The following is a 13,357-nucleotide window of genomic DNA, read 5'->3' as shown; positions in this document are numbered from 1 at the left end:
AACGAGTGGATCTTGAGGCCTGGCCAGGATTTGGGGCCAATAATAAAGTAATCCAATTGGGACTGTTAAAACAAAGGAATAAACTATTTTATGTCGGCAGAAGGAAACATACCGGAGCAATTACGGTTTCGGTAATATGGGCTGTCCTTTGCCAAATTCTTCATGCATATGGCGTTAATAAACGCTTACGATGAGCGGCTGAAGGCATCGCATTCCAAATGCCACACATCCGGGGTCCTCTCCATTGGGATTAAATAAACAACACCACCTTTGTCATACTTTGACATGGGGACATGCTAGAGAACGTCTGTGGATTATAATAAATGTTTTCTGCCATCTCCGATGAGGAGTCCGCATTCTTTATCCGTGAGAACAGCAGTCTTATTGTCTTTGCCTATTGACCTTGGGTCTGGTAACGTAACCACCTCCCTCACCTGTGGGCTGTGCGAGATAAGGACAGGTCTGCTACTGGGACATTGAGACATGAAACGGACGCAATCATCATGTCAACAAAAAAGTTGTTTAAACCACTCTCGTCAGCACCACGATGCCAACCTGATAATAAAGCATTTAGTGTAGTTGGCAGAATAACTGTAAACATACTCCTTCTACTGCAGGCGATATACTGTGTGCCCCACCCCAGGAAAGCCAGAACTGTGTGAGCTACGGATCTGCTCAGTGATAATCAGGCGTATTCAGCATCGAGAATAGAAGTAATATTTTATTTTACCCGTAGGCAGAGCCGGCGCCACCACTGGGCAGATTTAGGCATTTGCCTGGGGCGCCGGCCACTGGAGGGTGGCAGCTGGGAGCAGGTCCCCCCCCTGGATGGAGGTGAGCAGCGCATCACCTGCCACCAACACCACCCTACCCCCCCATCCCCCCGTGGAGCGACGCAGCCGCATAAACCCTGCGGTGGAGCGGGTGAACACCGGGGCGCTCCCCCCGGCCCTGCCCGTAGGTAAAGAAGTGGGCGCCTGTGGAGTGGGGTGCTGGGCCAGCTGCTCACACACAAGAGGAGGTCAAATCCCAAACAAATAATATACAAGAAAGAAGAAGATATAGGTGGAGCGCTATAGATTATTAAAAATAGATCTATTGACTGCACCCCAAATGAATTGATGGGTGCCCATATACCTGACTGGGTTGTACCCTGTGATGCTGTTCCAGATCCTGGAATTAGCCTCTCCCGAAGAATCCAGGATCTGGAACAGCATCACAGGCTATAACCCAGTCAGGTATATGGGCACCCACCAAGTCCAGTCTATTGTATCTTTGGACATATCATTTGGGGTACAGCATTCACCGTCAAGGCAGCAACATAGGAACAAGCGGGACTGAGTCGAAGTATACCATGTTTTCCTTAGTCCTTCAATAGCCAAATCCATATTGGAGATATTTCAATTCATTGTATTTTCATGTTATTAATATTTTATATGCGTCAATATTATTATTTTTTTAATCGATGCTAAATTTTATACAATATATCCTTCTTTGTATTCATTTAATTTAATACCCAATTGATCTATTTTTGATAATCTATAGGGCTCCACCTTTATCTTCTTCATCTACCTAATTTTTAATGCAGCTGTGAGGTGAGAATTAGGCCCCAACTTGCACTTATTGTTGGGGCACAGGGACATAGCACCAGTATACCCTGTCCTGACAAAAGTCCTAGATCCTGCAAGTGTGCATGCGTCAGTGGTGGCCAATGGGAAGGGATCTGGACGATCCCTCTCCAGTAAAATGAGATGCAGTAGCCCATAGATTATGGGAAAATGTCATCTTCAGATGGCGCTGGCTGATGGGAACACCACAACATAATAAAACCCCACATATAGAGTAATACATGACATCGCCTGAATACCTATAAAATGACTTACGTGCTTCTTTGCATAACGTCCCTGTTGTTAGCAGGGAGCGGTATTGCCTATAATCAAACATTTAAAAACGGTTATTGCCATAAGCAAAATACACAATGTCAACAACATTCCAGCCAGAGCAGAGACACAAAACTGATGACATTCCAGCCTCATCCAGTCAGCAATTTACCAACACCAGTTCCCACTCTACACCCACCCACCGCTACATTCTTAGTTTCCATTGGTCACAGCTGCGCTGTGGTTCGTTATCCGTAACCTGTCTCAGTAGCTCTGTTCTTTCTTCTTTACCACAGTGATACAGCACAAGTCCCCAAAGATTAGGGAAACGAAAGCAGGTGATGTGTACACACGGGGGCGATAGGGGCTGAAATCGCTGGAAATATGGTTGCAGGCGACCATATTGCCAGTGATTGGGAGTGTGCCCCGGTGATAAATCGCCGGGTGCGTGCTCCCGTTTTCAGCCCCATTCTAATCGCTGGTCGCAGGAGCTTGCTCCTGCGACCAGCTGATTACCTCTGTGGCACCGCCGGCAGAGGATCCCTTTCATCAGCGACCATCTCTGGTCGCTGATGAAAAGGAGACACTGGGCAATATATTGCTCAGCAATGTATTGCTAGCAATATATCTCCCCCGTGTGTATGGGGCTAGACACACGGCGATAGGTCTGGTGAGCATGGAGGGTGGTTTAGCACCGCAATCCATTTCTCGGCCAAAAACTGCATCACAAAATGAGCTGTGTGCGCTGGGGAGTCGTCCTGATGGAGGATGAAACCATGTTTGCCCATCTCTGGCCTATTTCTTCCGATTCTTTCCTACAAAGTTTCTAGATATTTGTAGTAGTGATGTTGAGTCACTGATGTGATATTCGGGAGACCGTGGTAGAAACCAGAGACGTCCCTGCGGTATCCCGCTCCCTGAGTAGCACAAAGCGATGAAAAGCCCTTTTATCAACAGGGATGACCGATGATAAAGAGATTCCCACAGCTCCATAAATAGACACAGAAGATGTAGCTTGGAGATAGATTAAAAGTACCAACCAACCAATCAGCTCTTGGCAATCTTTTCAAACATACCCTGTAAAAAGACAGATAGAAGCTGATTGGTCGGTACTTTTTCTTGCTCAAAAAGGTTTGATACCTCTCCCTCATATAGTGTTCATTCTAGCACCCGCCATCTTTGAAAACCCATGCAGTTCCTCTTCCCGGCCTGGGGTGTCGCTGTCTGCTGTGGTGTTTCTAGAAGAGGTCTGGTTTGCATATCAGTGCTGATATACAGACCACACTGTGCTAGAAGCACTACAACAGACAGGTTTTCAAAGATGGCGGGTGCTAGAATGAACACTACTCATAGTGTTTTGTAATGGACATTTACAGGAGAGGAACGCATATGTGCAAAGCCCTAAGGAACCCGATATCACCCTATATGGATCTCAGAGGTGAATCCTATCTGTCACCATTACCCAGACATAATACTGCAGTCCTATAGGTACTAGGGAAGCAGCTGATAGGTCTGCAGTATCTAGATTAAGTCAATAGGCCGACAAGCACTTATGCACTAGGTCAGCTTACTTGGCTGTGGACCCACCACTTATCAATCCGCCGGTCCTCACATCACAGCGGGGCGGGCATTTTGAGTTTCCCTGCCAAGCTGTGATGCCAGCATACAGGCAGTCAGCAGATAGCTCTGCTATATATCTGCAGTCATATATGGTGACCCCACTAGGAATGGCCATCGGTGCAGTTGCCATCGATGGTGATACTGCAACCAGCCATCGACCTTAATAGCACAAGTCTCCATAGTAACCATTAACAGGCTAAACACAGCAGGGATCGCTGATCACAGGGGAAGCCTGCAAGGAACATGTATTCGTCTGTCATCCAGTACCCACACAGGCAGAATATACAGTCACTGATTAACCCTCCATTACATTAACAGCATTCCTGTTACTGCCCGCAGCTAACTAAGAAAATGTCCTGGGTTCAGCTAACAGCACGAATGTAACCTGTTTGTGAGCGCAGCGCGAGATGCCTTATACCTCCAGCCTCAGTACACCATGCAGCGTGATATACCTCATACCTCCAGCCTCTGTACACCATGCAGTGCGAGACGCCTTATACCTCCAGCCTCAGTACACCATGCAGCGTGATATACCTCATACCTCCAGCCTCTGTACACCATGCAGTGCGAGACGCCTTATACCTCCAGCCTCAGTACACCATGCAGCGTGAGATACCTCATACATCCAGCCTCAGTACACCATGCAGTGCGAGACGCCTTATACCTCCAGCCTCAGTACACCATGCAGCGTGAGATACCTCATACATCCAGCCTCAGTACACCGTGCAGCGTGATATACCTCATACATCCAGCCTCAGTACACCGTGCAGCGTGATATACCTCATACATCCAGCCTCAGTACACCGTGCAGCGTGATATACCTCATACATCCAGCCTCAGTACACTGTGCAGCGTGATATACCTCATACATCCAGCCTCAGTACACCGTGCAGCGTGATATATCTCATACATCCAGCCTCAGTACACTGTGCAGCGTGATATACCTCATACATCCAGCCTCAGTACACCGTGCAGCGTGATATACCTCATACATCCAGCCTCAGTACACCGTGCAGCGTGATATACCTCATACATCCAGCCTCAGTACACTGTGCAGCGTGATATACCTCATACATCCAGCCTCAGTACACCGTGCAGCGTGATATATCTCATACATCCAGCCTCAGTACACCGTGCAGCGTGATTTACCTCATACATCCAGCCTCAGTACACCGTGCAGCGTGATATACCTCATACATCCAGCCTCAGTACACCATGCAGCGTGAGATACCTCATACATCCAGCCTCAGTACACCATGCAGCGTGATATACCTCATACCTCCAGCCTCAGTACACCATGCAGCGTGATATACCTCATACATCCAGCCTCAGTACACCATGCAGCGTGATATACCTCAAACCTCCAGCCTCAGTACAGCATGCAGCGTGATATACCTCATACATCCAGCCTCAGTACACCATGCAGCGTGATATACCTCATACATCCAGCCTCAGTACACCATGCAGCGTGATATACCTCATACATCCAGCCTCAGTACACCGTGCAGCATGAGATAACTCATACATCCAGCCTCAGTACACCATGCAGCGTGATATACCTCATCCATCCAGCCTCAGTACACCATGCAGCGTGATATACCTCATCCATCCAGCCTCAGTACACCATGCATCGTGATATACCTCATACATCCAGCCTCAGTACACCATGCAGCGTGATATACCTCATACATCCAGCCTCAGTACACCCTGCAGCATGAGATACCTCATACATACCCTCCAACATCTGAAGGGCAGAAATCGGTACACATTTAGAAAGGGGGTGTGGCCACATGTAAATGGGGCGTGGTCATGGGTAAATGGGGGTGTGGTCATGCCTCCGTTCCAAATGTGTACTGGGCTTTTTTTTTTTTTTAATAAGGGGATACTCTTAACTTTAGGAGCACTTAAATTCCTTTAATGTGACGTGCTGCAGCTCAGTCCTATGACATGTGATGGCTGCTGGCATATTAAATAATGAATTTATTTTCAATGTTCTGCCTACAATAACTTATGAATAATCTTTTTTTTTACATTTCAGATTATTCATAATATTGTAGGCAGAAGATTGAAAATAAATGCATTATTTAATATGTCAGCAGCCATCACATGTCATAGGACTGAGCTGCAGCACGTAACTAGAATGAGAAGAGATTCATTTAAAAAAAAAAAGTTTAACCTATTAACTCCCAGCCTCCGGCCGCCGCTGGCTGCACCTGATGACCAGGGTCCCGCGGCCGCTGTGTTCCACGCTGTGTGCAGTCAGTGATAGCTGATTGAAGCAGCTTTCTCTTTGCTCAGGAAGTCCTGGGTCCTGTCCCCTGTGCGCGACGCGTCATGATGTTATGACGCGCCGCGGCCACACGCTGGTCCGGGAGTCCTCAGCCTAAAGCAGCTATCTCTGCTGCACTTCGCGCGGCCGGAGTCCTGTGTCCCCTGTGTGCGTCATGACATCATGACGATGACGCCGCACATGCTGGTCCGGGAGTCGGTACCCACAATGAATGCACCCTTGGGAACGGGTGCTTGGCAAGCCTGGGCGAGTCGGGTGCTTGGCGCACCCGACAGCCTGGGGGAGTCGGCTTTGGGCACAAAAACCGGTACATTCGGTACAGGTTTTATTTGCCGGTACAGACCGTTAAAAAACGGTACTGTACCGGCAAATCCGGTACAGTTGGGAGGGTATGCTCATACATCCAGCCTCAGTACACCATACAGCGTGATATACCTCATACATCCAGCCTCAGTACACCATGCAGCGTGATATACCTCATACATCCAGCCTCAGTACACCATGCATCGTGATATACCTCATACATCCAGCCTCAGTACACCATGCAGCGTGATATACCTCATACATCCAGCCTCAGTACACCATGCAGCGTGATATACCTCATACATCCAGCCTCAGTACACCATGCAGCGTGATATACCTCATACATCCAGCCTCAGTACACCATGCAGCGTGATATACCTCATACATCCAGCCTCAGTACACCATGCAGCGTGATATGCCTCATACATCCAGCCTCAGTACACCCTGCAGCATGAGATACCTCATACATCCAGCCTCAGTACACCATACAGCGTGATATACCTCATACATCCAGCCTCAGTACACCATGCAGCGTGATATACCTCATACATCCAGCCTCAGTACACCATGCAGCGTGATATACCTCATACATCCAGCCTCAGTACACCATGCAGCGTGATATACCTCATACATCCAGCCTCAGTACACCATGCAGCGTGATATACCTCATACCTCCAGCCTCAGTACACCATGCAGCGTGATATACCTCATACATCCAGCCTCAGTACACCGTGCAGTGTGATATCCTCATACATCCAACCTCAGTACACCGTGCAGCGTGATATACCTCATACATCCAGCCTCAGTACACCATGCAGCGTGATATACCTCATACATCCAGCCTCAGTACACCATGCAGCGTGATATACCTCATACATCCAGCCTCAGTACACCATGCAGCGTGATATACCTCATACATCCAGCCTCAGTACACCGTGCAGTGTGATATCCTCATACATCCAGCCTCAGTACACCATGCAGCGTGATATACCTCATATATCCAGCCTCAGTACACAGTGCAGCGTGATATACCTCATACACCCAGCCTCAGTACACAGTGCAGCGTGATATACCTCATACACCCAGCCTCAGTACACCATGCAGCGTGATATACCTCATACATCCAGCCTCAGTACACCATGCAGCATGAGATGAAGACAAAAAAAAGTGAGCAAATCATGTCGACCCTTTGGGTGTGTCAACCTTTCTCCAATGTCAGCATTGTGCATTTTGACGTGCTATATGAATGAGGTCTTGCAAAAAGAAACGTCACTAGATCGCTACAGCGGAACGGTTTTCGCAATTTCAGGCGGCTTATAGTAAAAGTGACTGGAGGGTGGAGGTGTTGTTATCACCACAGGTTGCTCCCAGCGCGGATGGCTGAGGAATGTAACCCTAGTGCTGCTGCCTGGGCTGGGACGGAGTCTTGCAGATGCCGCTGGGGAGTACATAGAAGGGCACAGGATGTACAGTCCCTGCCCTGTGCAGTGTGCATACAATAAGTATCACAATCACTGCTGTTGTGCAATAGGCCAAACTCTCGTCTCCTTGTCATGCGGAAGGAAGTTCTGGGAGTATTGGTTTCACCCCAGCAACACTGCAATAACTCCATGTAACCACCACCAATAAACGGTATACTGGAGCCGCCTCAGGGGCAATGTTCCTGTATATACTTATATCAGACGTCTTTACATTATAAACCCTCTGGGACAAGGAGCTCAATCCTAACGCTCCCTCCTCGGGTATGGGCCACTGGGTCAACCAACCCAAGGTCGACATACTTAAGGTCAACATGAATGGAAGGTTGACACAAGCATTAGGTCGACAGTGAAAAGGTTGATATGTTTTTTTGTTCCGAATGTGGACGCTACGCTCGGCACACCATTCTGTTCTTCCTCCTTGCCCTGAAATACCTCATGTCGGCACATGGAAAAAAAGTGATAACCCATTTCGACCTTTTGACTGTCGACCTAATGCTTGTGTTGGCCTTCCATCCATATTTACCTTAAGCATGTCAACCTATTTCAGGCATTGACCAGTAATGTCACCTCAGTGGTTGACCGAAGGATCATATACCCCCTCTTCTGCCATTGGAGCGGACTATGTTGTGGGGCTTCTCCTCATACTGTAAGGGGCTTTGATACGGAACTCCGGCCCCAGGAACCCCAATCAGGACACGGCATGCAGAAGACGGAGGTGTAAATCTATAAAGGCATCACAAAGCGCAGGCAGCGCCATGCAGGGGAAGCACAGCAGTAATGGGGTATCGGAGCGTAGATACAACCCACAGTCACTGACAGAAGTACAGAGCAGGAACACCAATCAGGACACGGCATGCAGAAGGCGGAGGTGTAAATCTATAAAGGCATCACAAAGCGCAGGCAGCGCCATGCAGGGGAAGCACAGCAGTAATGGGGTATCGGAGCGTAGATACAACCCACAGTCACTGACAGAAGTACAGAGCAGGAACACCAATCAGGACACGGCATGCAGAAGACGGAGGTGTAAATCTATAAAGGCGCCACAAAGCGCAGTCAGCGCCATGCAGGGGAAGCACAGCAGTATCGGGGTATCGGAGCGTAGATACCACCCACAGTCACTGACAGAAGTACAGAGCAGGAACCACAATCAGGACACGGCGGCATGCAGAAGATGGTGGTGTAAATCTATAAAGGCGTCACAAAGCGCAGTCAGCGCCATGCAGGGTAAGCACAGCAGTATCGGGGTATCAGAGCATAGATACCACCCACAGTCACTGACAGAAGTACAGAGCAGGAACTCCAATCAGGACACGGCGGCATGCAGAAGATGGTGGTGTAAATCTATAAAGGCGTCACAAAGCGCAGTCAGCGACATGCAGGGTAAGCACAGCAGTATCGGGGTATCGGAGCGTAGATACCACCCACAGTCACTGACAGAAGTACAGAGCAGGAACCACAATCAGGACACGGCGGCATGCAGAAGATGGTGGTGTAAATCTATAAAGGCGTCACAAAGCGCAGTCAGCGCCATGCAGGGGAAGCACAGCAGTATCGGGGTATCAGAGCGTAGATACCACGCACAGTCACTGACAGAAGTACAGAGCAGGAACCACAATCAGGACACGGCGGCATGCAGAAGATGGTGGTGTAAATCTATAAAGGCGTCACAAAGCGCAGGCAGCGCCATGCAGGGTAAGCACAGCAGTATCGGGGTATCGGAGTGCAGATACCACGCACAGTCACTGACTAAGGCAGAAGTACGGAGTAGAAACACCAGTATCACACAAAAGGGAGAGGGGTCTATAACATGTGCCCCCCACCCCCACAGCATTCTTCCACCCCAGCCCATTTCCCCCCAAACCCCCATTAATGCCACATGCGCCTGCCACTGATAGATGGCCGCACATATCACCGGAACGTCCTGGAATTGGGACCGAAGTCCTGGCCCGCAGAACATTCCTGCATGGGGGCTTTCCTGCCTGTATGAAGACAGTTGGGAGGCATGTGTTATATAATGTGTCACACCTCATAAATTGGGGCAGATGTACTAAACCGTGGACAGAGATAAAATTCCATTCAACCAGCTCCTAACTGTCAGATTTCAAACTGATGTACTAAGCGTTGGAGAGAGATAAAGTGGAAGGTGATAAAGCAGCAGCCAATCAGCTCCCATCTGCCATGTTACAGGCTGGGTTGGAAAAATGACAGTTAAGAGCTGGGTATTTCATCTCTCTCCACTTTATCTCTCTCCAAGAGCAATAAACGATGAAAGTCCTAAATAAGGCTCGGCAGCGCCCACACAGTATCCTCTCTATGAGATCCCACATTACATACGTGTCACATACATGTTACTGCAGAGGGTCCCGTCACTTACCTCCCAGGAATAACAAGACTTGTCGGAGGGATGTTTCCATGCTCCAAATAGAGGTGTCCCCCCTCCCCTCTCTGCGAGGGCCCAGGAGGCTGATAGCGGCTGCTGTACGGATCCAGGTGTGGAGACAGGTGTATGTGTCTGGCTGCCGGCAGGTGCGTGTGTACAGATCCAGGTAAGGGGTCAGGCCAGGTAGGTGTAAGACGTCTCACATCAGGTAAGGCGCTAGCCCAGGGGTGCTCTGTGTAATCATCCAGGAGGTGAGAGAGCTCAGTATCTGGGATCCGGAGTGACTGGTGCTGATGGCCGCACAGGAATGTTAGCAGGTGCATAGAATGAGTTTCACCTGAGAGGCCAGCCTAACCTGTTCCTGACAAGTCTCCTCCTCCTCCCATAGGTTTCTTCCACTGCCTCCCACACCACCTCACTTCACACCATTGTCACCGGCCAGGCTGTATATTCTCACACACACACAAACACATTCTCCTGCCCTGACTGTCCGCATAACACACAATAATAATGTTGTTGTGGTGGAAGTCGCACGCTGTGCAGATTGTTAGCTGTGTTGTCACCTCACAGCTGCAGCGCGGAATCCATTGACGTCCCAGCAGCACAGGTACAGGAGAACATCCCAAGCCATTTGGACACCTGCCCGGGGAACCAAATATGTATTTATTATTTATATATTAACAGTTTCTTATATAGCGCACACAAACACTGCAGCGCTGCACAGAGAATATTTGAACATTCACATCAGTCCCTGCCCCAGTGGAGCTTACAATCTATATTCCCTACCACATGTACACACACATCACATCAGTCCCTGCCCCAGTGGTGCTTACAATCTATATTCCCTACCACATGTACACACACATCACATCAGTCCCTGCCCCAGTGGTGCTTACACTCTATATTCCCTACCACATGTACACACACACATCACATCAGTCCCTGCCCCAGTGGTGCTTACAATCTATATTCTCTACCAAATGTACACACACATCACATCAGTCCCTGCCCCAGTGGTGCTTACAATCTATATTCTCTACCAAATGTACACACACATCACATCAGTCCCTGCCCCAGTGGTGCTTACAATCTATATTCTCTACCAAATGTACACACACATCACATCAGTCCCTGCCCCAGTGGTGCTTACAATCTATATTCTCTACCAAATGTACACACACACACATCACATCAGTCCCTGCCCCAGTGGTGCTTACACTCTATATTCCCTACCACATGTACACACACACAACACATCAGTCCCTGCCCCAGTGGAGCTTACAATCTATATTCCCTACCACATGTACACACACATCACATCAGTCCCTGCCCCAGTGGAGCTTACAATCTATATTCCCTACCACATGTACACACACATCACATCAGTCCCTGCCCCAGTGGTGCTTACACTCTATATTCCCTACCACATGTACACACACATCACATCAGTCCCTGCCTCAGTGGTGCTTACACTCTATATTCCCTACCACATGTACACACACATCACATCAGTCCCTGCCCCAGTGGTGCTTACACTCTATATTCCCTACCACATGTACACACACATCACATCAGTCCTTGCCCCAGTGGAGCTTACAATCTATATTCCCTACCACATGTACACACACACACACATCACATCAGTCCCTGCCCCAGTGGTGCTTACACTCTATATTCCCTACCACATGTACACACACATCACATCAGTCCCTGCCTCAGTGGTGCTTACACTCTATATTCCCTACCACATGTACACACACATCACATCAGTCCCTGCCCCAGTGGTGCTTACACTCTATATTCCCTACCACATGTACACACACATCACATCAGTCACTGCCCCAGTGGTGCTTACATTCTAAATTCCCTACCACATGTACACACACATCACATCAGTCCCTGCCTCAGTGGTGCTTACACTCTATATTCCCTACCACATGTACACACACATCACATCTGTCCCTGCCCCAGTGGTGCTTACAATCTATATTCCCTACCACATGTACACACACATCACATCAGTCCCTGCCCCAGTGGAGCTTACAATCTATATTCCCTACCACATGTACACACACATCACACCAGTCCCTGCCCCAGTGGAGCTTACAATCTATATTCCCTACCACATGTACAAGCACACAAACATTCTAGGGTTAATTTTTGTTGGAAGCCAATTGACCTACCAGTATATTTTGGATTGTAGGAGGAAACCGGAGTACCCGGAGGAAACCTACGCAAGTACAGGGAGAATATACAAACTCCACAATCTATAGATATAATAAAGCTGTAAGGGGCTGTGTCTGTACATAGCAATTGTGCCTGAGATATATACTCCGTGGGGCTGTTTATGAACTATGGGGTGAGAACGACATATTAGGACTTTTGTGTGTTCGTTCCGGCACCGGGCAAAGACGATGGGATGAATTTGGATGGTGTTATCACTATTGTATATCTTAGTGGCCTAGAAAGAAACTCAGGTGTGTATGATCTCACTGTGACATCACAGGAGCTTGACGACTGCTGCATCCAATGTGCGGGCTCCTGTGGTCCAAAATAACTCTACGCAGTAAAATGGTGAACTAGAATAACCCCCAAAGTGACAGAGTGGAGATTGATAAACAACCAGCCAATCAGCTCCTACCTGCCATCTTTCAAACCCTTCTCTCTCTTGATTGCGGTTGCTAGACAACCAAGGTGGTCTGAGCCCTATATGTTCTTTACCTGGGTCAATTCAGCAGCATGGGCTGCAGTTGTGGTCTGAAAGCCCATAATGAGGGGGTACTACAGGAGTGGGGTACCACAATGGCAGTTAGGAGCAGATTGGCTGGTAGTTTATCACTCTGCACTTTTTGATGTTTAGTGCATCTGACTTTCTTATCTTCTAGAAGGGGCCACAAGGGCCAGGAAGTCATTGGCTTTGCCTTGTCAATGTTTCTTTCCTGTGCCTGCAGTTTCCTGTAAGCACCTGTGTTGCTATGACGACCCACAAGTCGCATTGCAATGGGGGAGAATGATAACTAGCCCCCGTCCTCTCTTCCCCTAATAGGAAAGTTACGTTACAGGGCATTTATCACTACATTGGTAAATAGAAGATACCAGCAGCTTCCTCAGCAGGAGCTGTGTGTACATAGCGTTATTACATGTAGGATGGGACTGGAGCCAGGTGACTACTGAGAGGACTCGTCACGCTGGATCCTGTCATCTGCCGCCAGCTGCCGCCTGAGACTCTGATATTGCCCTGGCCGGACATACTCACTACCCATTGATTTATTGCCGGTGTTGCAGTGAGCTCAGCAGACACATAGGATTACAGTGCGGGGCAATCCTGAGGAGCGGGCCTGTACCTTATATTACACTCGGCAGACACATAGGATTACAGTGCGGGGCAATCCTGAGGGGCGGG

At 48.7% G+C, this 13,357-nt stretch overlaps 1 protein-coding gene across 1 annotated transcript in view; it reads right to left on the bottom strand.

Moving 5' to 3' along the window:
• Window positions 1-10,610, bottom strand: part of LOC146019794 (prostasin-like) — a 29,557-nt gene extending 18,947 nt beyond the window's left edge. The window contains exon 1 of the mRNA XM_083152353.1: window positions 9,949-10,610. Coding sequence (XP_083008479.1) covers window positions 9,949-9,988 — 40 coding nt within the window. The 5' untranslated portion in view covers window positions 9,989-10,610. The remainder of the gene's footprint in view (window positions 1-9,948) is intronic.
• Between the last annotated feature and the right edge of the window lie 2,747 nt (window positions 10,611-13,357).

This window comes from Crinia signifera, chromosome 7 (assembly GCF_055691185.1).
Source record: "Crinia signifera chromosome 7, ASM5569118v1, whole genome shotgun sequence".
NCBI classification, from domain to species: Eukaryota; Metazoa; Chordata; class Amphibia; order Anura; family Myobatrachidae; genus Crinia; species Crinia signifera.
The sequence above is the reverse complement of the archived record's forward strand: the minus strand, read 5'-3'. Positions and strand labels throughout refer to the sequence as shown.